The 27,474-nt window shown below is 38.8% G+C and overlaps 1 protein-coding gene across 1 annotated transcript in view; it reads right to left on the bottom strand.

Moving 5' to 3' along the window:
- Positions 1-909: 909 nt before the first annotated feature.
- Positions 910-27,474, bottom strand: part of LOC120470356 (amino acid transporter heavy chain SLC3A2) — an 89,526-nt gene continuing 62,961 nt past the window's right edge. The window contains exons 5-10 of the mRNA XM_039659897.2: positions 4,209-4,382; positions 3,722-3,810; positions 3,398-3,528; positions 2,674-2,968; positions 2,108-2,170; positions 910-1,982 (exon numbers count right to left, since the gene is read on the bottom strand). Of these exons, the coding sequence (XP_039515831.2) occupies positions 1,635-1,982; positions 2,108-2,170; positions 2,674-2,968; positions 3,398-3,528; positions 3,722-3,810; positions 4,209-4,382 (1,100 nt within the window). The 3' untranslated portion in view covers positions 910-1,634. The remainder of the gene's footprint in view (positions 1,983-2,107; positions 2,171-2,673; positions 2,969-3,397; positions 3,529-3,721; positions 3,811-4,208; positions 4,383-27,474) is intronic.

Raw genomic sequence — 27,474 nt, 5'->3', positions numbered from 1 at the left:
TTATTTATTTTAATATGTCTTTAAGTACACTTGACAAACTTTTTATTAGTAGAGAAGAGAAGTCAAATTTAATAGACACACACTGATTAACACTTAAAAGTGTTCAAGCCCATTTCCACCACATAAGAAAAACAACCATGCTTTGGTAAATCATAATTCTACGAGATACAAAAGTCATAATTAAGAGATGAAAAATTTAAATTATGACATTCTAAATCGCAATTTTGACGCAAAAAGTCATAACCATTGATATTAAACAGTCGAGATTATGGCCAAAAGTTCTCTAAAAAATTTACTTAGCATGTCATAATTTCTAGTGTCATAATTTCAACTTTTCTATGAGATAATAATGACATAAATCAGAATTATGTCTTAGTAAGTCATGATTTTTTTTAAGTCATGGCCTGGTTTCACAGACAGGGCTTATATTACGCATGGATTAGGCCTTAGTTTAATTACATTAACATTTAAGTAACTTTTATAAATGTGCCTTGGAAAAAACATTACTGGTGTGAATCTTGGGACAAAACAATGGTACTGATATATTTTTACAGTGGTGGAGGAAGTACTGAATCTCAGTACTTAAGTAAAAGTACAAATAACCAGATAAATATTTACTTTAGTAAAAGTAGAAGTAACACAATGATAAGCATAAGTAAAAAGTACCTGATTTTAAATGTACTTTAAGTATTAAAAGTAAAAGTACTTGCATAACAAATGATTTTCTTAATGACTATTTTCTAATGATTAATAAAACATTTAATTCTAATTCATTCAACCTAATACTCCTTTTAATGATGTTCAATAATGCTGGAAAAAAAATGTCACCATTTCTGAAACAAGCTTGCAATTAGGCAATACAAGCCATGCTTATCCTTACTATATGTTAATAACTATGTTTGGCAGTAAACGTGATTAATTTATGGTGTAATTCTGAACCTCTTGGCTTGCCATAATCCTAACCAAACGTATATTACACACGGTGTGTTTCCTATGCACGTAAAAACAAATTTTCGCGTATTAATTGCACGATAAACACACTGCGTGCGAGACGCATTTAGTTGATGTATCTATGGCAACCAAACGTCACTGGTGAGACAAACGTGCAACGAATGGATGGTCAGATTATGTTTTGGCAGGGGAAAAACTGATCAGAAAATGTAACGAAAAAGTAACAGAAGTTGTAGAAATGTAGTGGAGTAGAAAGTAAAAATAATTGCTGCAAAATGTAACGAAGTAAAAGTAAAAAGTATGCACTATTTATTCTACTTAAGTAAAGTAAAGATACGTGAAATATGTACTTAAGTAAAGTAACAAAGTATTTGTACTTCGTTACATTCCACCACTGTATTTTTAAGATATATCAGTACAATGGCTTTCAGTTAAAACAGCTCAAACATGCATTTTAGTCTGGGTCTAAGCTTAAGCCAGGGGTTTATCCCATAATTATGACTTGGTATGTAATAATTTCGACTTTTTAACTTGTAATTATGACCGTTCGGCTACCAAAGCATGATTTCCCCCAGTTGCAGTAATTGGTTTCATAAACAAAAGGTTATAATTTATAATATACCGGCCTCAGAGGATATAAAACAGTTCTGAGACGAGATGAGGATCTGTGTGTGTGTGTGTTTCTAACCAGCATAAGGATAAGACAACAGAACAGCCTGTTTGGGCCCAAGCTCCAGCTTCTCTACTGACACCTTGCGATCCACGGCTAGATTCTCAGCATCTGTGGTTGCGTGGACCCGAGCTTGAGCCGGCAGGTCACTATCGCTCAGAGTCATGGTGACTGAGTCGTTTCCCCAGTTTAAGGCGACCAGGAAGCGCTCGCTCTGATCCCAAAGGCGGAGAAATGCTAATGAAGTGGCTGAACTGTGGAGACCGACATATTCTCCGTGGAGAAGCGATCGCTCTTTTCTTTTCAGATCACTGAGCGCTTTGAAGAAGCCACGCACTGCGATACGCTCCTCCTGCAGAGTCTGAATGAGTGGAAGATGGAAAGAGCAAAACGCACAGTGTGCTGGTTTTAAATTTGTAATTAGTACAGTGATGAGATCACATCTACTTGTTATGAATAACCATGTAAAGAAGAATGAGAATGTACCTTTGCTGTTGCATTCGTCGCTTCTACTGGGTTTTCCAAGTCCCACATTGTTTGAAGGTTTTCCTGTAAAGGAGGAATCTTAAGTCATCAGCATTATGACAATAACTTTGCTAACTTTAAGCATAGCTTTCTATGCTAAGACTAAGGCCTGAGAATAGCAGAGATATTAAAGACATTCACAGTCTCGCTGAGAACACTACTCAGATTTTTATGGAATCTAAAGTGAATTTTAAAGTTGGCATGAAATTTTCCAAATGCATGTTATTGAAGTAATTGTGAAATATTAATCTTTTTTTTTTTTTTTAGCTCAATTCTTAAGTCACTATATAAAAGAAAATATTGGTCGCTACTTCCATTTCTTCACAACTTTAGAATTTTTTTGGAAAGTTTGTATAGGGCTTAAATATTGGCTAGATTAGACGGATGGATTGATGGATGGATAAATTTCAACTCAATCATTGAAAGAGAGCCAATTCTGATATTTGTGCCCAATCACTGATTCAGTTTCCCATTATAATTATCCATCTATGCCATTTTCAATCATCTCCCTTGCATGCTCCACTCACCCCTGCCTTGAATCCGATCTCGTCTCCAGCGCTGAACACAGGAGTGCCGGGCAGTGTGAACAGCAGTGTGTGAAAGAGCCTGACTGGCACCGGTGGAGATCCCAGAGACCGACTCAGACTCCAGCCCAGACTCGTCTGCAGGTGACCAGAGTACAGCTTCTGTATCGCCTGTGCCTGTCTCACGCCGGACCCAGCCGGAGCAGCCAGTTCAGTCAGGAGCAGGTCAACACCTGAGCGGTTCAGCAGGAGAGAGACGTCCTCCACAGAGAGACCGGTGACTGATCCCATCAGAGCTCTGACAGTGACCAGGAGACAGAGAGAGAGGTTTGAGTAAGGGGAAACTGTCAAAAAAATAGTGACGGTTAGAAAAATAATTGGTGCTTGTAAACAAAAGAGAATAAAGAGGTGGAAAAACTATTTGAGGGAGCAGGTTGCAGTGCTCATTAGCCCATCTGGCCAGCAGGTGTCTCTATTTCATTAAATGAATCAACAGAAATTACAATAGGTGCAGTAATCTATTTCTGAGAAACGCTGTTCAACATTTAAACTAACAATTTTGTGAATATTTGTTAATTCTGTATAAATTGGAAAAAAAAAACAAACAAAAAAAACAACTAAGTGTATTGGACTGATCCATTGAGCAACAAAACACTCTTGTAGCCAAGGCAGTAGGGGGCGTGTCCACTCATGATGGGGGAGGAGAGAGTGAGCCAATCGGACTTACACTTTTTTAGTATTGTCGGTTTGGTTGAATATGTCTTGTATAGATGGCCAGTAGTCAGATATTGCGATGTCTTTCAATTCAGACAGGAAAATGCCATCAAATCCTTTAGTCAGCCAGTATGCACATGCTTTCTAAAAAATTCAAAAACAAATGAAATAGTTAAAAATAAGTTGGTATCATATACTTTTGTATACATGTTGCAGTTCTAATATCTAAAATTTGTCATTTTTCTCATACGAGTTTCTCATCTTTTCATCTACCCGTATTCTCCGTCCACATGAATAGGACTTCCTTCACAATTTCCGCTGTCTTATCAGCACTTACTTTGATTTTCTCAGCAACAGCGGTAACATTGTTGAACCAGACTGAGGGTTTTTCATAGTTGGGTGTTAAATTCAGCACTATGGAGATACCTGCGAAAGAGAGTGAGAAAGAGACAGAGCAGGGGAAAAGAAGGGGCGGGAAAATATAAAGTTCATCTATAAAGTTAACACAGGCTTAATGTTTGAATTGTAGTGTTCATTTTAATTTAATTTGCATTTACAAAATCCCTCATTCGTTGAAAATAGTCAAAATTGCAACATTAGGCTCAGTCAGAACAATCTTTTTACACTTTTACAGATGTCAAGGGCGAACTTGCAACTTGTCATGCAACCAATCGTAAAGTGGCTTCAATGTTTTGATGTCTATCTTAAGGTGTGGATGTTGTCATCGAGGATGATTCAAATGTATAGCCCTTAGCAAACCTTCAGTGGCAGTCAGAATTAAAAAGGTACTCCTGGATGAAAGGTCATTCAGGGTCAAAGGTCACCTCTTTTATGCGCTTGCTTCAGCAGAGATTCCAGTTCATTCTCAGAGCCTACTTCAGATTTAATTGAAGTTAGATTCAGTGTATCCGGCTGGTCTGCTCGCACGGTGTGTATCGGACCCAGAACAAGCCCCTTCACCTTCATCTGGCTCAGATAGTCCAGCTTCTCCTCCACTCCTACAGACAGAATGAGAGCATGAAGAAAAGGAAAGATGAAGAGTAATGCACAGCCTGAACTCTGGGCCTCTTTTATACATTATGACCGCCATGAACGTAAATATGGAAGTAGACATTTGTAATGCCTATAATACTAATGTATAATATGTAGTGTATGTGTATAAGTTATATATACTATAAATTTTATATGTCAATTCAGATATATGAATCAAAATAAAACTGTTTTGGCTACTGCATGTATATATGTGCAGAAGAGCTGTCAAAATTAAAATTTTGAATATTCGTCTGTAGTTAAAAATAAAAATCCACATTAGAATGCAAAAACGGTGCATCCGGATTTTGTCCGGATTTACGGATCATTGCGTTTTAATGTTTTTCTTAGCCTATCCCAGTTGAATCCGTTGCGTGGTTAACTAAAAACATTGCAGAAATAGAGACGCTCAGTTTGGAGAAGATCTTGGTTGACTCAAAAGTAACCAAGCCGTCCCATTTTCTGCGCTCCTTTTCCATTGATTTCAATGTAAATATGCGCTAGACGGACAACTTTGACCGTTGCACTTGTGTCTCGCACAAGCTCAGAAGACATGTAAAGTTGAAAGTAGTTTATGAGATGTGCCCCCCCACCCCACCCCCACCCATTCTACTGCATCTTCATGTTTTTCTATGTGATCAGCTCTTTGTAAACTGTGCATGAACAGGTGCATGATGCTGTTTTGTTCATAACTGTTTTAACCCATTCAGACCCTGTGTCCATTACAATGGAAATCACGTCAGCCCCCTTTTTTTAACTTCTGGAGCATTTCACAATGGACAAAAATGGAGCAAAAAAATGGAGGCTCTAGACCCTTCCAGAGCTGAGATATTGAGATCCCACGTACTGTAGCATTTATGCCATTATAAATATCTCAATATTTCAGCTCTGGAAGGGTCTAGAGCCTCCATTTTTGCGCTCAGGTCAAAGTCTCACAGCCCTCTATCATAATCCAGAGTTTCAAAAAGATTGGAGAAACTTATTTTTTCGCACCAAAAAAAAAAAAAAAACGACAGGGGTAACACTGTCGTTTTTTGGGGGGGGTTGAAATTTTGAGTTTCTCTGATCTTCTTGAAACTCTGGATTCTGATAGAGGGTCATGGGACTTAGACCTGAGTGCAAAAATGGAGGCTCTAAACCCTTCCAGAGCTGAGATATTGAGATCCCATGTAGCATTTATGCCATTATAAATATCTCAATATCTCAGCTCTGGAAGGGTCTAGAGCCTCCATTTTTGCACTCAGGTCTAAGTCTCTTGGCCCTCTATCAGAATCCAGAGTTTCAAGAAGATTGGAGAAACTTATTTTTTCGCACCAAAAAAAAAAAAAAATGACAGGGGTAACACTCGTTTTTTTTTTGGGTCGAAATTTTGAGTTTCTCTGATCTTCTTGAAACTCTGGATTCTGATAGAGGGTCATGGGACTTAGACCTGAGTGCAAAAATGGAGGCTCTAGACCCTTCCAGAGCTGAGATATTGAGATATTTATAATGGCATAAATGCTACATGGGATCTCAATATCTCAGCTCTGGAAGGGGCTAGAGCCTCCATTTTTGCACTCAGGTTTAAGTATCATGGCCCTCTATCAGAATCCAGAGTTTTGAGAAAATTGGAGAAACGTAATTTTTCGCCCGAAAAAAAACAACGTAAGGGGTACCACTGTCGTTTTTTTTTTGGGTCGAAATTTTGAATTTCGATATCTCACCTCTAGAAGGGTCTAGAGCCTCCATTTTTGCACTCAGGTCAAAGTCTCACAGCCCTCTATCATAATCCAGAGTTTTGAGAAGATTGGAGAAACTTAATTTTTCGCCCAAAAACGAAAGGGGTAACACTCGTTTTTTTTTTCGGGTCGAAATTTTGAATTTTGATATCTCAGCTCTGGAAGGGTCTAGATCATCAATTTTTGCACTCAGGTCAAAGTCTCACAGCCCTCTATCATAATCCAGAGTTTTGAGAATATTGGAGAAACTTAATTTTTCGGCCGAAAACGAAAAAAAACGAAAGGGGTAACACTGTCGTTTTTTTTTTTCGGGTCGAAATTTTGAATTTCGATATCTCAGCTCTGGAAGGGTCTAGAGCCTCCATTTTTGCACTCAGGTCAAAGTCTCACAGCCCTCTATCATAATCCAGAGTTTTGAGAATATTGGAGAAAGTTAATTTTTCGGCCGAAAACGAAAAAAAACTAAAGGGGTAACACTGTCGTTTTTTTTTTCGGGTCGAAATTTTGAATTTCGATATCTCAGCTCTGGAAGAGTCTAGATCCTCCATTTTTGCACTCAGGTCAAAGTCTCACGGCCCTCTATCATAATCCAGAGTTTTGAGAAGATTGGAGAAACTTCATTTTTGGCCCGAAAACGGAAAAAAACGAAAGGGGTAACACTGTCGTTTTTTTTTTCGGGTCGAAATTTTGAATTTCGATATCTCAGCTCTGGAAGGGTCTAGATCCTCCATTTTTGCACTCAGGTCAAAGTCTCACAGCCCTCTATCAGAATCCAGAGTTTTGAGAAGATTGGAGAAACTTAATTTTTGGCCCGAAAACGGAAAAAAACGAAAGGGGTAACACTGTCGTTTTTTTTTCGGGTCGAAATTTTGAATTTCGATATCTCAGCTCTGGAAGGGTCTAGAGCCTCCATTTTTGCACTCAGGTCAAAGTCTCACAGCCCTCTATCATAATCCAGAGTTTTGAGAATATTGGAGAAACTTAATTTTTCGCCCGAAAAAGAAAAAAAACGAAAGGGGTAACACTGTCGTTTTTTTTTCGGGTCGAAATTTTGAATTTCGATATCTCAGCTCTGGAAGGGTCTAGAGCCTCCATTTTTGCACTCAGGTCAAAGTCTCACAGCCCTCTATCATAATCCAGAGTTTTGAGAAGATTGGAGAAACGTAATTTTTCGCCCAAAAACGAAAAAAACGAAAGGGATAACACTGTCGGGTTTTTTTTTCGGGTCGAAATTTTGAATTTTCATATCTCAGCTCTGGAAGGGTCTAGATCATCAATTTTTGCACTCAGGTCAAAGTCTCACAGCCCTCTATCATAATCCAGAGTTTTGAGAAGATTGGAGAAACTTAATTTTTCGCCCTAAAACGAAAAAAAACGAAAGGGGTAACACTGTCGTTTTTTTTTCGGGTCGAAATTTTGAATTTCGATATCTCAGCTCTGGAAGGGTCTAGAGCCTCCATTTTTGCACTCAGGTCAAAGTCTCACAGCCCTCTATCAGAATCCAGAGTTTTGAGAAGATTGGAGAAACTTAATTTTTGGCCCGAAAACGGAAAAAAACGAAAGGGGTAACACTGTCGTTTTTTTTTCGGGTCGAAATTTTGAATTTCGATATCTCAGCTCTGGAAGGGTCTAGAGCCTCCATTTTTGCACTCAGGTCAAAGTCTCACAGCCCTCTATCATAATCCAGAGTTTTGAGAATATTGGAGAAACTTAATTTTTCGGCCGAAAACGAAAAAAAACGAAAGGGGTAACACTGTCGTTTTTTTTTCGGGGCGAAATTTTGAATTTCGATATCTCAGCTCTGGAAGGGTCTAGATCCTCCATTTTTGCACTCAGGTCAAAGTCTCACAGCCCTCTATCATAATCCAGAGTTTTGAGAATATTGGAGAAACTTAATTTTTCGGCCGAAAACGAAAAAAAACGAAAGGGGTAACACTGTCGTTTTTTTTTCGGGTCGAAATTTTGAATTTCGATATCTCAGCTCTGGAAGGGTCTGGATCATCAATTTTTGCACTCAGGTCAAAGTCTCACAGCCCTCTATCATAATCCAGAGTTTTGAGAATATTGGAGAAACTTAATTTTTTGCCCGAAAACGAAAAAAAACGAAAGGGGTAACACTGTCGTTTTTTTTTCGGGTCGAAATTTTGAATTTCGATATCTCAGCTCTGGAAGTCTCTAGAGCCTCCATTTTTGCACTCAGGTCAAAGTCTCACAGCCATCTATCATAATCCAGAGTTTTGAGAAGATTGGAGAAACTTAATTTTTCGCCCAAAAACGAAAAAAACGAAAGGGGTAACACTGTCGTTTTTTTTTTTCGGGTCGAAATTTTGAATTTTGATATCTCAGCTCTGGAAGGGTCTAGATCATCAATTTTTGCACTCAGGTCAAAGTCTCACAGCCCTCTATCATAATCCAGAGTTTTGAGAATATTGGAGAAACTTAATTTTTCGCCCGAAAACGAAAAAAAAACGAAAGGGGTAACACTGTCGTTTTTTTTCGGGTCGAAATTTTGAGTTTCGATATCTCAGCTCTGGAAGGGTCTAGATCCTCCATTTTTGCACTCAGGTCAAAGTCTCACAGCCCTCTATCAGAATCCAGAGTTTTGAGAAGATTGGAGAAACTTAATTTTTGGCCCGAAAACGGAAAAAAACGAAAGGGGTAACACTGTCGTTTTTTTTCTGGGTCGAAATTTTGAATTTCGATATCTCAGCTCTGGAAGGGTCTAGATCCTCCATTTTTGCACTCAGGTCAAAGTCTCACAGCCCTCTATCATAATCCAGAGTTTTGAGAAGATTGGAGAAACTTAATTTTTTTGCCCGAAAACGAAAAAAAAACGAAAGGGGTAACACTGTCGTTTTTTTTTCGGGTCGAAATTTTGAATTTCGATATCTCAGCTCTGGAAGGGTCTAAAGCCTCCATTTTTGCACTCAGGTCAAAGTCTCACAGCCCTCTATCATAATCCAGAGTTTTGAGAAGATTGGAGAAACTTAATTTTTTGCCCGAAAACGAAAAAAAACGAAAGGGGTAACACTGTCGTTTTTTTTTCGGGTCGAAATTTTGAATTTCGATATCTCAGCTCTGGAAGGGTCTAGAGCCTCCATTTTTGCACTCAGGTCAAAGTCTCACAGCCCTCTATCATAATCCAGAGTTTTGAGAAGATTGGAGAAACTTAATTTTTCACCCAAAAACGAAAAAAACGAAAGGGGTAACACTGTCGTTTTTTTTTTCGGGTCGAAATTTTGAATTTCGATATCTCAGCTCTGGAAGGGTCTAGATCATCAATTTTTTTCACTCAGGTCAAAGTCTCAAAGCCCTCTATCATAATCCAGAGTTTTGAGAAGATTGGAGAAACTTAATTTTTCGCCCTAAAACGAAAAAAAACGAAAGGGGTAACACTGTCGTTTTTTTTTCGGGGCGAAATTTTGAATTTCGATATCTCAGCTCTGGAAGGGTCTAGAGCCTCCATTTTTGCACTCAGGTCAAAGTCTCACAGCCCTCTATCATAATCCAGAGTTTTGAGAAGATTGGAGAAACTTAATTTTTGGCCCGAAAACGGAAAAAAACGAAAGGGGAATCACTGTCGTTTTTTTTCGGGTCGAAATTTTGAATTTCGATATCTCAGCTCTGGAAGGGTCTAGAGCCTCCATTTTTGCACTCAGGTCAAAGTCTCACAGCCCTCTATCATAATCCAGAGTTTTGAGAATATTGGAGAAACTTAATTTTTCGGCCGAAAACGAAAAAAAACGAAAGGGGTAACACTGTCGTTTTTTTTTCGGGTCGAAATTTTGAATTTCGATATCTCAGCTCTGGAAGGGTCTAGAGCCTCCATTTTTGCACTCAGGTCAAAGTCTCACAGCCCTCTATCATAATCCAGAGTTTTGAGAAGATTGGAGAAAATTAATTTTTCGCCCAAAAACGAAAAAAACGAAAGGGGTAACACTGTCGTTTTTTATTTCGGGTCGAAATTTTGAATTTTGATATCTCAGCTCTGGAAGGGTCTAGATCATCAATTTTTGCACTCAGGTCAAAGTCTCACAGCCCTCTATCATAATCCAGAGTTTTGAGAAGATTGGAGAAACTTAATTTTTCACCCAAAAACGAAAAAAACGAAAGGGGTAACACTGTCGTTTTTTTTTCGGGTTGAAATTTTGAATTTCGATATCTCAGCTCTGGAAGGGTCTAGAGCCTCCATTTTTGCACTCAGGTCAAAGTCTCACAGCCCTCTATCATAATCCAGAGTTTTGAGAAGATTGGAGAAACTTAATTTTTCACCCAAAAACGAAAAAAACGAAAGGGGTAACACTGTCGTTTTTTTTTTCGGGTCGAAATTTTGAATTTCGATATCTCAGCTCTGGAAGAGTCTAGATCCTCCATTTTTGCACTCAGGTCAAAGTCTCACGGCCCTCTATCATAATCCAGAGTTTTGAGAAGATTGGACAAACTTCATTTTTGGCCCGAAAACGGAAAAAAACGAAAGGGGTAACACTGTCGTTTTTTTTTTCGGGTCGAAATTTTGAATTTCGATATCTCAGCTCTGGAAGGGTCTAGATCCTCCATTTTTGCACTCAGGTCAAAGTCTCACAGCCCTCTATCAGAATCCAGAGTTTTGAGAAGATTGGAGAAACTTAATTTTTGGCCCGAAAACAGAAAAAAACGAAAGGGGTAACACTGTCGTTTTTTTTCGGGTCGAAATTTTGAATTTCGATATCTCAGCTCTGGAAGGGTCTAGAGCCTCTATTTTTGCACTCAGGTCAAAGTCTCACAGCCCTCTATCATAATCCAGAGTTTTGAGAATATTGGAGAAACTTAATTTTTCGCCCGAAAACGAAAAAAAACGAAAGGGGTAACACTGTCGTTTTTTTTTTCGGGTCGAAATTTTGAATTTCGATATCTCAGCTCTGGAAGGGTCTAGAGCCTCCATTTTTGCACTCAGGTCAAAGTCTCACAGCCCTCTATCATAATCCAGAGTTTTGAGAAGATTGGAGAAACGTAATTTTTCGCCCAAAAACGAAAAAAACGAAAGGGATAACACTGTCGGGTTTTTTTTTCGGGTCGAAATTTTGAATTTTCATATCTCAGCTCTGGAAGGGTCTAGATCATCAATTTTTGCACTCAGGTCAAAGTCTCACAGCCCTCTATCAGAATCCAGAGTTTTGAGAAGATTGGAGAAACTTAATTTTTCGCCCTAAAACGAAAAAAAACGAAAGGGGTAACACTCGTTTTTTTTTCGGGTCGAAATTTTGAATTTCGATATCTCAGCTCTGGAAGGGTCTAGAGCCTCCATTTTTGCACTCAGGTCAAAGTCTCACAGCCCTCTATCAGAATCCAGAGTTTTGAGAAGATTGGAGAAACTTAATTTTTGGCCCGAAAACGGAAAAAAACGAAAGGGGTAACACTGTCGTTTTTTTTTCGGGTCGAAATTTTGAATTTCGATATCTCAGCTCTGGAAGGGTCTAGAGCCTCCATTTTTGCACTCAGGTCAAAGTCTCACAGCCCTCTATCATAATCCAGAGTTTTGAGAATATTGGAGAAACTTAATTTTTCGGCCGAAAACGAAAAAAAACGAAAGGGGTAACACTGTCGTTTTTTTTTCGGGTCGAAATTTTGAATTTCGATATCTCAGCTCTGGAAGGGTCTAGATCATCCATTTTTGCACTCAGGTCAAAGTCTCACAGCCCTCTATCATAATCCAGAGTTTTGAGAATATTGGAGAAACTTAATTTTTTGCCCGAAAACGAAAAAAAACGAAAGGGGTAACACTGTCGTTTTTTTTTCGGGTCGAAATTTTGAATTTCGATATCTCAGCTCTGGAAGGGTCTAGAGCCTCCATTTTTGCACTCAGGTCAAAGTCTCACAGCCATCTATCATAATTCAGAGTTTTGAGAAGATTGGAGAAACTTAATTTTTCGCCCAAAAACGAAAAAAACGAAAGGGGTAACACTGTCGTTTTTTTTTTCGGGTCGAAATTTTGAATTTTGATATCTCAGCTCTGGAAGGGTCTAGATCATCAATTTTTGCACTCAGGTCAAAGTCTCACAGCCCTCTATCATAATCCAGAGTTTTGAGAATATTGGAGAAACTTAATTTTTCGCCCGAAAACGAAAAAAAAACGAAAGGGGTAACACTGTCGTTTTTTTTCGGGTCGAAATTTTGAGTTTCGATATCTCAGCTCTGGAAGGGTCTAGATCCTCCATTTTTGCACTCAGGTCAAAGTCTCACAGCCCTCTATCAGAATCCAGAGTTTTGAGAAGATTGGAGAAACTTAATTTTTGGCCCGAAAACGGAAAAAAACGAAAGGGGTAACACTGTCTTTTTTTTTCTGGGTCGAAACTTTGAATTTCGATATCTCAGCTCTGGAAGGGTCTAGATCCTCCATTTTTGCACTCAGGTCAAAGTCTCACAGCCCTCTATCATAATCCAGAGTTTTGAGAAGATTGGAGAAACTTAATTTTTTTGCCCGAAAACGAAAAAAAAACGAAAGGGGTAACACTGTCGTTTTTTTTTCGGGTCGAAATTTTGAATTTCGATATCTCAGCTCTGGAAGGGTCTAGAGCCTCCATTTTTGCACTCAGGTCAAAGTCTCACAGCCATCTATCATAATTCAGAGTTTTGAGAAGATTGGAGAAACTTAATTTTTCGCCCAAAAACGAAAAAAACGAAAGGGGTAACACTGTCGTTTTTTTTTTTCGGGTCGAAATTTTGAATTTTGATATCTCAGCTCTGGAAGGGTCTAGATCATCAATTTTTGCACTCAGGTCAAAGTCTCACAGCCCTCTATCATAATCCAGAGTTTTGAGAATATTGGAGAAACTTAATTTTTCGCCCGAAAACGAAAAAAAAACGAAAGGGGTAACACTGTCGTTTTTTTTCGGGTCGAAATTTTGAGTTTCGATATCTCAGCTCTGGAAGGGTCTAGATCCTCCATTTTTGCACTCAGGTCAAAGTCTCACAGCCCTCTATCAGAATCCAGAGTTTTGAGAAGATTGGAGAAACTTAATTTTTGGCCCGAAAACGGAAAAAAACGAAAGGGGTAACACTGTCTTTTTTTTTCTGGGTCGAAACTTTGAATTTCGATATCTCAGCTCTGGAAGGGTCTAGATCCTCCATTTTTGCACTCAGGTCAAAGTCTCACAGCCCTCTATCATAATCCAGAGTTTTGAGAAGATTGGAGAAACTTAATTTTTTTGCCCGAAAACGAAAAAAAAACGAAAGGGGTAACACTGTCGTTTTTTTTTTCGGGTCGAAATTTTGAATTTCGATATCTCAGCTCTGGAAGGGTCTAGAGCCTCCATTTTTGCACTCAGGTCAAAGTCTCACAGCCCTCTATCATAATCCAGAGTTTTGAGAAGATTGGAGAAACTTAATTTTTTGCCCGAAAACTAAAAAAAACGAAAGGGGTAACACTGTCGTTTTTTTTTCGGGTCGAAATTTTGAATTTCGATATCTCAGCTCTGGAAGGGTCTAGAGCCTCCATTTTTGCACTCAGGTCAAAGTCTCACAGCCCTCTATCATAATCCAGAGTTTTGAGAAGATTGGAGAAACTTAATTTTTCGCCCAAAAACGAAAAAAACGAAAGGGGTAACACTGTCGTTTTTTTTTTCGGGTCGAAATTTTGAATTTCGATATCTCAGCTCTGGAAGGGTCTAGATCATCAATTTTTTTCACTCAGGTCAAAGTCTCAAAGCCCTCTATCATAATCCAGAGTTTTGAGAAGATTGGAGAAACTTAATTTTTCGCCCTAAAACGAAAAAAAACGAAAGGGGTAACACTGTCGTTTTTTTTTCGGGGCGAAATTTTGAATTTCGATATCTCAGCTCTGGAAGGGTCTAGAGCCTCCATTTTTGCACTCAGGTCAAAGTCTCACAGCCCTCTATCAGAATCCAGAGTTTTGAGAAGATTGGAGAAACTTAATTTTTGGCCCGAAAACGGAAAAAAACGAAAGGGGAATCACTGTCGTTTTTTTTTCGGGTCGAAATTTTGAATTTCGATATCTCAGCTCTGGAAGGGTCTAGAGCCTCCATTTTTGCACTCAGGTCAAAGTCTCACAGCCCTCTATCATAATCCAGAGTTTTGAGAATATTGGAGAAACTTAATTTTTCGGCCGAAAACGAAAAAAAACGAAAGGGGTAACACTGTCGTTTTTTTTTCGGGTCGAAATTTTGAATTTCGCTATCTCAGCTCTGGAAGGGTCTAGAGCCTCCATTTTTGCACTCAGGTCAAAGTCTCACAGCCCTCTATCATAATCCAGAGTTTTGAGAAGATTGGAGAAAATTAATTTTTCGCCCAAAAACGAAAAAAACGAAAGGGGTAACACTGTCGTTTTTTTTTCGGGTCGAAATTTTGAATTTTGATATCTCAGCTCTGGAAGGGTCTAGATCATCAATTTTTGCACTCAGGTCAAAGTCTCACAGCCCTCTATCATAATCCAGAGTTTTGAGAAGATTGGAGAAACTTAATTTTTCACCCAAAAACGAAAAAAACGAAAGGGGTAACACTGTCGTTTTTTTTTCGGGTCGAAATTTTGAATTTCTATATCTTAGCTCTGGAAGGGTCTAGAGCCTCCATTTTTGCACTCAGGTCAAAGTCTCACAGCCCTCTATCATAATCCAGAGTTTTGAGAAGATTGGAGAAACTTAATTTTTCACCCAAAAACGAAAAAAACGAAAGGGGTAACACTGTCGTTTTTTTTTTTCGGGTCGAAATTTAGAATTTTGATATCTCAGCTCTGGAAGGGTCTAGATCATCAATTTTTGCACTCAGGTCAAAGTCTCACAGCCCTCTATCATAATCCAGAGTTTTGAGAAGATTGGAGAAACTTAATTTTTCGCCCTAAAATGAAAAAAAACGAAAGGGGTAACACTGTCGTTTTTTTTTCGGGTCGAAATTTTGAATTTCGATATCTCAGCTCTGGAAGGGTCTAGAGCCTCCATTTTTGCACTCAGGTCAAAGTCTCACAGCCCTCTATCATAATCCAGAGTTTTGAGAAGATTGGAGAAACTTAATTTTTCGCCCAAAAACGAAAAAAAACGAAAGGGGTAACACTGTCGTTTTTTTTTTCGGGTCGAAATTTTGAATTTTGATATCTCAGCTCTGGAAGGGTCTAGATCATCAATTTTTGCACTCAGGTCAAAGTCTCACGGCCCTCTATCATAATCCAGAGTTTTGAGAAGATTGGAGAAACTTAATTTTTCACCCAAAAACGAAAAAAACGAAAGGGGTAACACTGTCGTTTTTTTTTTCGGGTCGAAATTTTGAATTTCGATATCTCAGCTCTGGAAGGGTCTAGATCATCAATTTTTTTCACTCAGGTCAAAGTCTCAAAGCCCTCTATCATAATCCAGAGTTTTGAGAAGATTGGAGAAACTTAATTTTTCGCCCTAAAACGAAAAAAAACGAAAGGGGTAACACTGTCGTTTTTTTTTCGGGGCGAAATTTTGAATTTCGATATCTCAGCTCTGGAAGGGTCTAGAGCCTCCATTTTTGCACTCAGGTCAAAGTCTCACAGCCCTCTATCATAATCCAGAGTTTTGAGAAGATTGGAGAAACTTAATTTTTGGCCCGAAAACGGAAAAAAACGAAAGGGGAATCACTGTCGTTTTTTTTCGGGTCGAAATTTTGAATTTCGATATCTCAGCTCTGGAAGGGTCTAGAGCCTCCATTTTTGCACTCAGGTCAAAGTCTCACAGCCCTCTATCATAATCCAGAGTTTTGAGAATATTGGAGAAACTTAATTTTTCGGCCGAAAACGAAAAAAAACGAAAGGGGTAACACTGTCGTTTTTTTTTCGGGTCGAAATTTTGAATTTCGATATCTCAGCTCTGGAAGGGTCTAGAGCCTCCATTTTTGCACTCAGGTCAAAGTCTCACAGCCCTCTATCATAATCCAGAGTTTTGAGAAGATTGGAGAAAATTAATTTTTCGCCCAAAAACGAAAAAAACGAAAGGGGTAACACTGTCGTTTTTTATTTCGGGTCGAAATTTTGAATTTTGATATCTCAGCTCTGGAAGGGTCTAGATCATCAATTTTTGCACTCAGGTCAAAGTCTCACAGCCCTCTATCATAATCCAGAGTTTTGAGAAGATTGGAGAAACTTAATTTTTCACCCAAAAACGAAAAAAACGAAAGGGGTAACACTGTCGTTTTTTTTTCGGGTTGAAATTTTGAATTTCGATATCTCAGCTCTGGAAGGGTCTAGAGCCTCCATTTTTGCACTCAGGTCAAAGTCTCACAGCCCTCTATCATAATCCAGAGTTTTGAGAAGATTGGAGAAACTTAATTTTTCACCCAAAAACGAAAAAAACGAAAGGGGTAACACTGTCGTTTTTTTTTTCGGGTCGAAATTTTGAATTTCGATATCTCAGCTCTGGAAGAGTCTAGATCCTCCATTTTTGCACTCAGGTCAAAGTCTCACGGCCCTCTATCATAATCCAGAGTTTTGAGAAGATTGGACAAACTTCATTTTTGGCCCGAAAACGGAAAAAAACGAAAGGGGTAACACTGTCGTTTTTTTTTTCGGGTCGAAATTTTGAATTTCGATATCTCAGCTCTGGAAGGGTCTAGATCCTCCATTTTTGCACTCAGGTCAAAGTCTCACAGCCCTCTATCAGAATCCAGAGTTTTGAGAAGATTGGAGAAACTTAATTTTTGGCCCGAAAACAGAAAAAAACGAAAGGGGTAACACTGTCGTTTTTTTTCGGGTCGAAATTTTGAATTTCGATATCTCAGCTCTGGAAGGGTCTAGAGCCTCTATTTTTGCACTCAGGTCAAAGTCTCACAGCCCTCTATCATAATCCAGAGTTTTGAGAATATTGGAGAAACTTAATTTTTCGCCCGAAAACGAAAAAAAACGAAAGGGGTAACACTGTCGTTTTTTTTTTCGGGTCGAAATTTTGAATTTCGATATCTCAGCTCTGGAAGGGTCTAGAGCCTCCATTTTTGCACTCAGGTCAAAGTCTCACAGCCCTCTATCATAATCCAGAGTTTTGAGAAGATTGGAGAAACGTAATTTTTCGCCCAAAAACGAAAAAAACGAAAGGGATAACACTGTCGGGTTTTTTTTTCGGGTCGAAATTTTGAATTTTCATATCTCAGCTCTGGAAGGGTCTAGATCATCAATTTTTGCACTCAGGTCAAAGTCTCACAGCCCTCTATCAGAATCCAGAGTTTTGAGAAGATTGGAGAAACTTAATTTTTCGCCCTAAAACGAAAAAAAACGAAAGGGGTAACACTCGTTTTTTTTTCGGGTCGAAATTTTGAATTTCGATATCTCAGCTCTGGAAGGGTCTAGAGCCTCCATTTTTGCACTCAGGTCAAAGTCTCACAGCCCTCTATCAGAATCCAGAGTTTTCAGAAGATTGGAGAAACTTAATTTTTGGCCCGAAAACGGAAAAAAACGAAAGGGGTAACACTGTCGTTTTTTTTTCGGGTCGAAATTTTGAATTTCGATATCTCAGCTCTGGAAGGGTCTAGAGCCTCCATTTTTGCACTCAGGTCAAAGTCTCACAGCCCTCTATCATAATCCAGAGTTTTGAGAATATTGGAGAAACTTAATTTTTCGGCCGAAAACGAAAAAAAACGAAAGGGGTAACACTGTCGTTTTTTTTTCGGGTCGAAATTTTGAATTTCGATATCTCAGCTCTGGAAGGGTCTAGATCATCCATTTTTGCACTCAGGTCAAAGTCTCACAGCCCTCTATCATAATCCAGAGTTTTGAGAATATTGGAGAAACTTAATTTTTTGCCCGAAAACGAAAAAAAACGAAAGGGGTAACACTGTCGTTTTTTTTTCGGGTCGAAATTTTGAATTTCGATATCTCAGCTCTGGAAGGGTCTAGAGCCTCCATTTTTGCACTCAGGTCAAAGTCTCACAGCCATCTATCATAATTCAGAGTTTTGAGAAGATTGGAGAAACTTAATTTTTCGCCCAAAAACGAAAAAAACGAAAGGGGTAACACTGTCGTTTTTTTTTTTCGGGTCGAAATTTTGAATTTTGATATCTCAGCTCTGGAAGGGTCTAGATCATCAATTTTTGCACTCAGGTCAAAGTCTCACAGCCCTCTATCATAATCCAGAGTTTTGAGAATATTGGAGAAACTTAATTTTTCGCCCGAAAACGAAAAAAAAACGAAAGGGGTAACACTGTCGTTTTTTTTCGGGTCGAAATTTTGAGTTTCGATATCTCAGCTCTGGAAGGGTCTAGATCCTCCATTTTTGCACTCAGGTCAAAGTCTCACAGCCCTCTATCAGAATCCAGAGTTTTGAGAAGATTGGAGAAACTTAATTTTTGGCCCGAAAACGGAAAAAAACGAAAGGGGTAACACTGTCTTTTTTTTTCTGGGTCGAAACTTTGAATTTCGATATCTCAGCTCTGGAAGGGTCTAGATCCTCCATTTTTGCACTCAGGTCAAAGTCTCACAGCCCTCTATCATAATCCAGAGTTTTGAGAAGATTGGAGAAACTTAATTTTTTTGCCCGAAAACGAAAAAAAAACGAAAGGGGTAACACTGTCGTTTTTTTTTCGGGTCGAAATTTTGAATTTCGATATCTCAGCTCTGGAAGGGTCTAGAGCCTCCATTTTTGCACTCAGGTCAAAGTCTCACAGCCATCTATCATAATTCAGAGTTTTGAGAAGATTGGAGAAACTTAATTTTTCGCCCAAAAACGAAAAAAACGAAAGGGGTAACACTGTCGTTTTTTTTTTTCGGGTCGAAATTTTGAATTTTGATATCTCAGCTCTGGAAGGGTCTAGATCATCAATTTTTGCACTCAGGTCAAAGTCTCACAGCCCTCTATCATAATCCAGAGTTTTGAGAATATTGGAGAAACTTAATTTTTCGCCCGAAAACGAAAAAAAAACGAAAGGGGTAACACTGTCGTTTTTTTTCGGGTCGAAATTTTGAGTTTCGATATCTCAGCTCTGGAAGGGTCTAGATCCTCCATTTTTGCACTCAGGTCAAAGTCTCACAGCCCTCTATCAGAATCCAGAGTTTTGAGAAGATTGGAGAAACTTAATTTTTGGCCCGAAAACGGAAAAAAACGAAAGGGGTAACACTGTCTTTTTTTTTCTGGGTCGAAACTTTGAATTTCGATATCTCAGCTCTGGAAGGGTCTAGATCCTCCATTTTTGCACTCAGGTCAAAGTCTCACAGCCCTCTATCATAATCCAGAGTTTTGAGAAGATTGGAGAAACTTAATTTTTTTGCCCGAAAACGAAAAAAAAACGAAAGGGGTAACACTGTCGTTTTTTTTTTCGGGTCGAAATTTTGAATTTCGATATCTCAGCTCTGGAAGGGTCTAGAGCCTCCATTTTTGCACTCAGGTCAAAGTCTCACAGCCCTCTATCATAATCCAGAGTTTTGAGAAGATTGGAGAAACTTAATTTTTTGCCCGAAAACTAAAAAAAACGAAAGGGGTAACACTGTCGTTTTTTTTTCGGGTCGAAATTTTGAATTTCGATATCTCAGCTCTGGAAGGGTCTAGAGCCTCCATTTTTGCACTCAGGTCAAAGTCTCACAGCCCTCTATCATAATCCAGAGTTTTGAGAAGATTGGAGAAACTTAATTTTTCGCCCAAAAACGAAAAAAACGAAAGGGGTAACACTGTCGTTTTTTTTTTCGGGTCGAAATTTTGAATTTCGATATCTCAGCTCTGGAAGGGTCTAGATCATCAATTTTTTTCACTCAGGTCAAAGTCTCAAAGCCCTCTATCATAATCCAGAGTTTTGAGAAGATTGGAGAAACTTAATTTTTCGCCCTAAAACGAAAAAAAACGAAAGGGGTAACACTGTCGTTTTTTTTTCGGGGCGAAATTTTGAATTTCGATATCTCAGCTCTGGAAGGGTCTAGAGCCTCCATTTTTGCACTCAGGTCAAAGTCTCACAGCCCTCTATCAGAATCCAGAGTTTTGAGAAGATTGGAGAAACTTAATTTTTGGCCCGAAAACGGAAAAAAACGAAAGGGGAATCACTGTCGTTTTTTTTTCGGGTCGAAATTTTGAATTTCGATATCTCAGCTCTGGAAGGGTCTAGAGCCTCCATTTTTGCACTCAGGTCAAAGTCTCACAGCCCTCTATCATAATCCAGAGTTTTGAGAATATTGGAGAAACTTAATTTTTCGGCCGAAAACGAAAAAAAACGAAAGGGGTAACACTGTCGTTTTTTTTTCGGGTCGAAATTTTGAATTTCGCTATCTCAGCTCTGGAAGGGTCTAGAGCCTCCATTTTTGCACTCAGGTCAAAGTCTCACAGCCCTCTATCATAATCCAGAGTTTTGAGAAGATTGGAGAAAATTAATTTTTCGCCCAAAAACGAAAAAAACGAAAGGGGTAACACTGTCGTTTTTTTTTCGGGTCGAAATTTTGAATTTTGATATCTCAGCTCTGGAAGGGTCTAGATCATCAATTTTTGCACTCAGGTCAAAGTCTCACAGCCCTCTATCATAATCCAGAGTTTTGAGAAGATTGGAGAAACTTAATTTTTCACCCAAAAACGAAAAAAACGAAAGGGGTAACACTGTCGTTTTTTTTTCGGGTCGAAATTTTGAATTTCGATATCTCAGCTCTGGAAGGGTCTAGAGCCTCCATTTTTGCACTCAGGTCAAAGTCTCACAGCCCTCTATCATAATCCAGAGTTTTGAGAAGATTGGAGAAACTTAATTTTTCACCCAAAAACGAAAAAAACGAAAGGGGTAACACTGTCGTTTTTTTTTTCGGGTCGAAATTTAGAATTTTGATATCTCAGCTCTGGAAGGGTCTAGATCATCAATTTTTGCACTCAGGTCAAAGTCTCACAGCCCTCTATCATAATCCAGAGTTTTGAGAAGATTGGAGAAACTTAATTTTTCGCCCTAAAATGAAAAAAAACGAAAGGGGTAACACTGTCGTTTTTTTTTCGGGTCGAAATTTTGAATTTCGATATCTCAGCTCTGGAAGGGTCTAGAGCCTCCATTTTTGCACTCAGGTCAAAGTCTCACAGCCCTCTATCATAATCCAGAGTTTTGAGAAGATTGGAGAAACTTAATTTTTCGCCCAAAAACGAAAAAAAACGAAAGGGGTAACACTGTCGTTTTTTTTTTCGGGTCGAAATTTTGAATTTTGATATCTCAGCTCTGGAAGGGTCTAGATCATCAATTTTTGCACTCAGGTCAAAGTCTCACGGCCCTCTATCATAATCCAGAGTTTTGAGAAGATTGGAGAAACTTAATTTTTGGCCCGAAAACGGAAAATAACGAAAGGGGTAACACTGTCGTTTTTTTTTTCGGGTCGAAATTTTGAATTTCAATATCTCAGCTCTGGAAGGGTCTAGAGCCTCCATTTTTGCACTCAGGTCAAAGTCTCACAGCCCTCTATCATAATCCAGAGTTTTGAGAAGATTGGAGAAACTTAATTTTTCGCCCAAAAACGAAAAAAACGAAAGGGGTAACACTGTCCTTTTTTTTTCGGGTCGAAATTTTGAATTTTGATATCTCAGCTCTGGAAGGGTCTAGATCATCAATTTTTTTCACTCAGGTCAAAGTCTCAAAGCCCTCTATCATAATCCAGAGTTTTGAGAAGATTGGAGAAACTTAATTTTTCGCCCTAAAACGAAAAAAAAACGAAAGGGGTAACACTGTCGTTTTTTTTTCGGGGCGAAATTTTGAATTTCGATATCTCAGCTCTGGAAGGGTCTAGATCGTCAATTTTTGCACTCAGGTCAAAGTCTCACAGCCCTCTATCATAATCCAGAGTTTTGAGAAGATTGGAGAAACTTAATTTTTTGCCCGAAAACGAAAAAAAACGAAAGGGGTAACACTGTCGTTTTTTTTTCGGGTCGAAATTTTGAATTTCGATATCTCAGCTCTGGAAGGATCTAGAGCCTCCATTTTTGCACTCAGGTCAAAGTCTCACAGCCCTCTATCATAATCCAGAGTTTTGAGAAGATTGGAGAAACTTAATTTTTCGCCCAAAAACGAAAAAAACGAAAGGGGTAACACTGTCGTGTTTTTTTCGGGTCGAAATTTTGAATTTCGATATCTCAGCTCTGGAAGGGTCTAGATCATCAATTTTTTTCACTCAGGTCAAAGTCTCAAAGCCCTCTATCATAATCCAGAGTTTTGAGAAGATTGGAGAAACTTAATTTTTCGCCCTAAAACGAAAAAAAAACGAAAGGGGTAACACTGTCGTTTTTTTTTCGGGGCGAAATTTTGAATTTCGATATCTCAGCTCTGGAAGGGTCTAGAGCCTCCATTTTTGCACTCAGGTCAAAGTCTCACAGCCCTCTATCAGAATCCAGAGTTTTGAGAAGATTGGAGAAACTTAATTTTTGGCCCGAAAACGGAAAAAAACGAAAGGGGTAACACTGTCGGTTTTTTTTCGGGTCGAAATTTTGAATTTCGATATCTCAGCTCTGGAAGGGTCTAGAGCCTCCATTTTTGCACTCAGGTCAAAGTCTCACAGCCCTCTATCATAATCCAGAGTTTTAAGAATATTGGAGAAACTTAATTTTTCGGCCGAAAACGAAAAAAAACGAAAGGGGTAACACTGTCGTTTTTTTTTCGGGTCGAAATTTTGAATTTCGATATCTCAGCTCTGGAAGGGTCTAGAGCCTCCATTTTTGCACTCAGGTCAAAGTCTCACAGCCCTCTATCATAATCCAGAGTTTTGAGAAGATTGGAGAAAATTAATTTTTCGCCCAAAAACGAAAAAAACGAAAGGGGTAACACTGTCGTTTTTTTTTTCGGGTCGAAATTTTGAATTTTGATATCTCAGCTCTGGAAGGGTCTAGATCATCAATTTTTGCACTCAGGTCAAAGTCTCACGGCCCTCTATCATAATGCAGAGTTTAGAGAAGATTGGAGAAACTTAATTTTTCGCCCTAAAACGAAAAAAAACGAAAGGGGTAACACTGTCGTTTTTTTTTCGGGTCGAAATTTTGAATTTCGATATCTCAGCTCTGGAAGGGTCTAGAGCCTCCATTTTTGCACTCAGGTCAAAGTCTCACAGCCCTCTATCATAATCCAGAGTTTTGAGAAGATTGGAGAAACTTAATTTTTCACCAAAAACGAAAAAAACGAAAGGGGTAACACTGTCGTTTTTTTTTTTTCGGGTCGAAATTTTGAATTTTGATATCTCAGCTCTGGAAGGGTCTAGAGCCTCCATTTTTGCACTCAGGTCAAAGTCTCACAGCCCTCTATCAGAATCCAGAGTTTTGAGAAGATTGGAGAAACTTAATTTTTGGCCCGAAAACGGAAAAAAACGAAAGGGGTAACACTGTCGGTTTTTTTTCGGGTCGAAATTTTGAATTTCGATATCTCAGCTCTGGAAGGGTCTAGAGCCTCCATTTTTGCACTCAGGTCAAAGTCTCACAGCCCTCTATCATAATCCAGAGTTTTAAGAATATTGGAGAAACTTAATTTTTCGGCCGAAAACGAAAAAAAACGAAAGGGGTAACACTGTCGTTTTTTTTCGGGTCGAAATTTTGAATTTCGATATCTCAGCTCTGGAAGGGTCTAGAGCCTCCATTTTTGCACTCAGGTCAAAGTCTCACAGCCCTCTATCATAATCCAGAGTTTTGAGAAGATTGGAGAAAATTAATTTTTCGCCCAAAAACGAAAAAAACGAAAGGGGTAACACTGTCGTTTTTTTTTTTCGGGTCGAAATTTTGAATTTTGATATCTCAGCTCTGGAAGGGTCTAGATCATCAATTTTTGCACTCAGGTCAAAGTCTCACAGCCCTCTATCATAATCCAGAGTTTTGAGAAGATTGGAGAAACTTAATTTTTCACCCAAAAACGAAAAAAACGAAAGGGGTAACACTGTCGTTTTTTTTTTCGGGTCGAAATTTTGAATTTTGATATCTCAGCTCTGGAAGGGTCTAGATCATCAATTTTTGCACTCAGGTCAAAGTCTCACGGCCCTCTATCATAATGCAGAGTTTTTAGAAGATTGGAGAAACTTAATTTTTCGCCCTAAAACGAAAAAAAACGAAAGGGGTAACACTGTCGTTTTTTTTTCGGGTCGAAATTTTGAATTTCGATATCTCAGCTCTGGAAGGGTCTAGAGCCTCCATTTTTGCACTCAGGTCAAAGTCTCACAGCCCTCTATCAGAATCCAGAGTTTTGAGAAGATTGGAGAAACTTAATTTTTGGCCCGAAAACGGAAAAAAACGAAAGGGGTAACACTGTCGTTTTTTTTTTCGGGTCGAAATTTTGAATTTCAATATCTCAGCTCTGGAAGGGTCTAGAGCCTCCATTTTTTGCACTCAGGTCAAAGTCTCACAGCCCTCTATCATAATCCAGAGTTTTGAGAAGATTGGAGAAACTTAATTTTTTGCCCGAAAACGAAAAAAAACGAAAGGGGTAACACTGTCGTTTTTTTTTCGGGTCGAAATTTTGAATTTCAATATCTCAGCTCTGGAAGGGTCTAGAGCCTCCATTTTTGCACTCAGGTCAAAGTCTCACAGCCCTCTATCATAATCCAGAGTTTTGAGAAGATTGGAGAAACTTAATTTTTCGGCCGAAAACGAAAAAAAACGAAAGGGGTAACACTGTCGTTTTTTTTTCGGGTCGAAATTTTGAATTTCGATATCTCAGCTCTGGAAGGGTCTAGAGCCTCCATTTTTGCACTCAGGTCAAAGTCTCACAGCCCTCTATCATAATCCAGAGTTTTGAGAAGATTGGAGAAAATTAATTTTTCGCCCAAAAACGAAAAAAACGAAAGGGGTAACACTGTCGTTTTTTTTTTCGGGTCGAAATTTTGAATTTTGATATCTCAGCTCTGGAAGGGTCTGGATCATCAATTTTTGCACTCAGGTCAAAGTCTCACAGCCCTCTATCATAATCCAGAGTTTTGAGAAGATTGGAGAAACTTAATTTTTCACCCAAAAACGAAAAAAACGAAAGGGGTAACACTGTCGTTTTTTTTTCGGGTCGAAATTTTGAATTTCGATATCTCAGCTCTGGAAGGGTCTAGAGCCTCCATTTTTGCACTCAGGTCAAAGTCTCACAGCCCTCTATCATAATCCAGAGTTTTGAGAAGATTGGAGAAACTTAATTTTTCACCCAAAAACGAAAAAAACGAAAGGGGTAACACTGTCGTTTTTTTTTTCGGGTCGAAATTTTGAATTTTGATATCTCAGCTCTGGAAGGGTCTAGATCATCAATTTTTGCACTCAGGTCAAAGTCTCACAGCCCTCTATCATAATCCAGAGTTTTGAGAAGATTGGAGAAACTTAATTTTTCGCCCTAAAACGAAAAAAAACGAAAGGGGTAACACTGTCGTTTTTTTTTTCGGGTCGAAATTTTGAATTTCGATATCTCAGCTCTGGAAGGGTCTAGAGCCTCCATTTTTGCACTCAGGTCAAAGTCTCACAGCCCTCTATCATAATCCAGAGTTTTGAGAAGATTGGAGAAACTTAATTTTTCACCCAAAAACGAAAAAAACGAAAGGGGTAACACTGTCGTTTTTTTTTCGGGTCGAAATTTTGAATTTCGATATCTCAGCTCTGGAAGGGTCTAGAGCCTCCATTTTTGCACTCAGGTCAAAGTCTCACAGCCCTCTATCATAATCCAGAGTTTTGAGAAGATTGGAGAAACTTAATTTTTCACCAAAAACGAAAAAAACGAAAGGGGTAACACTGTCGTTTTTTTTTTTCGGGTCGAAATTTTGAATTTTGATATCTCAGCTCTGGAAGGGTCTAGATCATCAAATTTTGCACTCAGGTCAAAGTCTCACAGCCCTCTATCATAATCCAGAGTTTTGAGAAGATTGGAGAAACTTAATTTTTCGCCCTAAAACGAAAAAAAACGAAAGGGGTAACACTGTCGTTTTTTTTTCGGGTCGAAATTTTGAATTTCGATATCTCAGCTCTGGAAGGGTCTAGAGCCTCCATTTTTGCACTCAGGTCAAAGTCTCACAGCCCTCTATCATAATCCAGAGTTTTGAGAAGATTGGAGAAACTTAATTTTTCGCCCAAAAACGAAAAAAAAACGAAAGGGGTAACACTGTCGTTTTTTTTTTCGGGTCGAAATTTTGAATTTTGATATCTCAGCTCTGGAAGGGTCTAGATCCTCCATTTTTGCACTCAGGTCCAAGTCTCATGGCCCTCTATCAGAATCCAGAGTTTTGAGAAGATTGGAGAAACTTAATTTTTCGCCCTAAAACGAAAAAAAACGAAAGGGGTAACACTGTCGTTTTTTTTTCGGGTCGAAATTTTGAATTTCGATATCTCAGCTCTGGAAGGGTCTAGATCCTCCATTTTTGCACTCAGGTCAAAGTCTCACAGCCCTCTATCATAATCCAGAGTTTTGAGAAGATTGGAGAAACTTAATTTTTTTGCCCGAAAACGAAAAAAAAACGAAAGGGGTAACACTGTCGTTTTTTTTTCGGGTCGAAATTTTGAATTTCGATATCTCAGCTCTGGAAGGGTCTAGAGCCTCCATTTTTGCACTCAGGTCAAAGTCTCACAGCCCTCTATCATAATCCAGAGTTTTGAGAAGATTGGAGAAACTTAATTTTTTGCCCGAAAACGAAAAAAATCGAAAGGGGTAACACTGTCGTTTTTTTTTCGGGTCGAAATTTTGAATTTCGATATCTCAGCTCTGGAAGGGTCTAGAGCCTCCATTTTTGCACTCAGGTCAAAGTCTCACAGCCCTCTATCATAATCCAGAGTTTTGAGAAGATTGGAGAAACTTAATTTTTCGCCCAAAAACGAAAAAAACGAAAGGGGTAACACTGTCGTTTTTTTTTTCGGGTCGAAATTTTGAATTTCGATATCTCAGCTCTGGAAGGGTCTAGATCATCAATTTTTTTCACTCAGGTCAAAGTCTCAAAGCCCTCTATCATAATCCAGAGTTTTGAGAAGATTGGAGAAACTTAATTTTTCGCCCTAAAACGAAAAAAAACGAAAGGGGTAACACTGTCGTTTTTTTTTCGGGGCGAAATTTTGAATTTCGATATCTCAGCTCTGGAAGGGTCTAGAGCCTCCATTTTTGCACTCAGGTCAAAGTCTCACAGCCCTCTATCAGAATCCAGAGTTTTGAGAAGATTGGAGAAACTTAATTTTTGGCCCGAAAACGGAAAAAAACGAAAGGGGAATCACTGTCGTTTTTTTTTCGGGTCGAAATTTTGAATTTCGATATCTCAGCTCTGGAAGGGTCTAGAGCCTCCATTTTTGCACTCAGGTCAAAGTCTCACAGCCCTCTATCATAATCCAGAGTTTTGAGAATATTGGAGAAACTTAATTTTTCGGCCGAAAACGAAAAAAAACGAAAGGGGTAACACTGTCGTTTTTTTTTCGGGTCGAAATTTTGAATTTCGATATCTCAGCTCTGGAAGGGTCTAGAGCCTCCATTTTTGCACTCAGGTCAAAGT

The sequence above is a fragment of the Pimephales promelas genome, chromosome 1 (assembly GCF_988280905.1).
Source record: "Pimephales promelas chromosome 1, fPimPro1.hap1.1, whole genome shotgun sequence".
Classification (NCBI taxonomy): Eukaryota; Metazoa; Chordata; class Actinopteri; order Cypriniformes; family Leuciscidae; genus Pimephales; species Pimephales promelas.
This window is presented reverse-complemented; position numbering and strand designations above follow the sequence as displayed.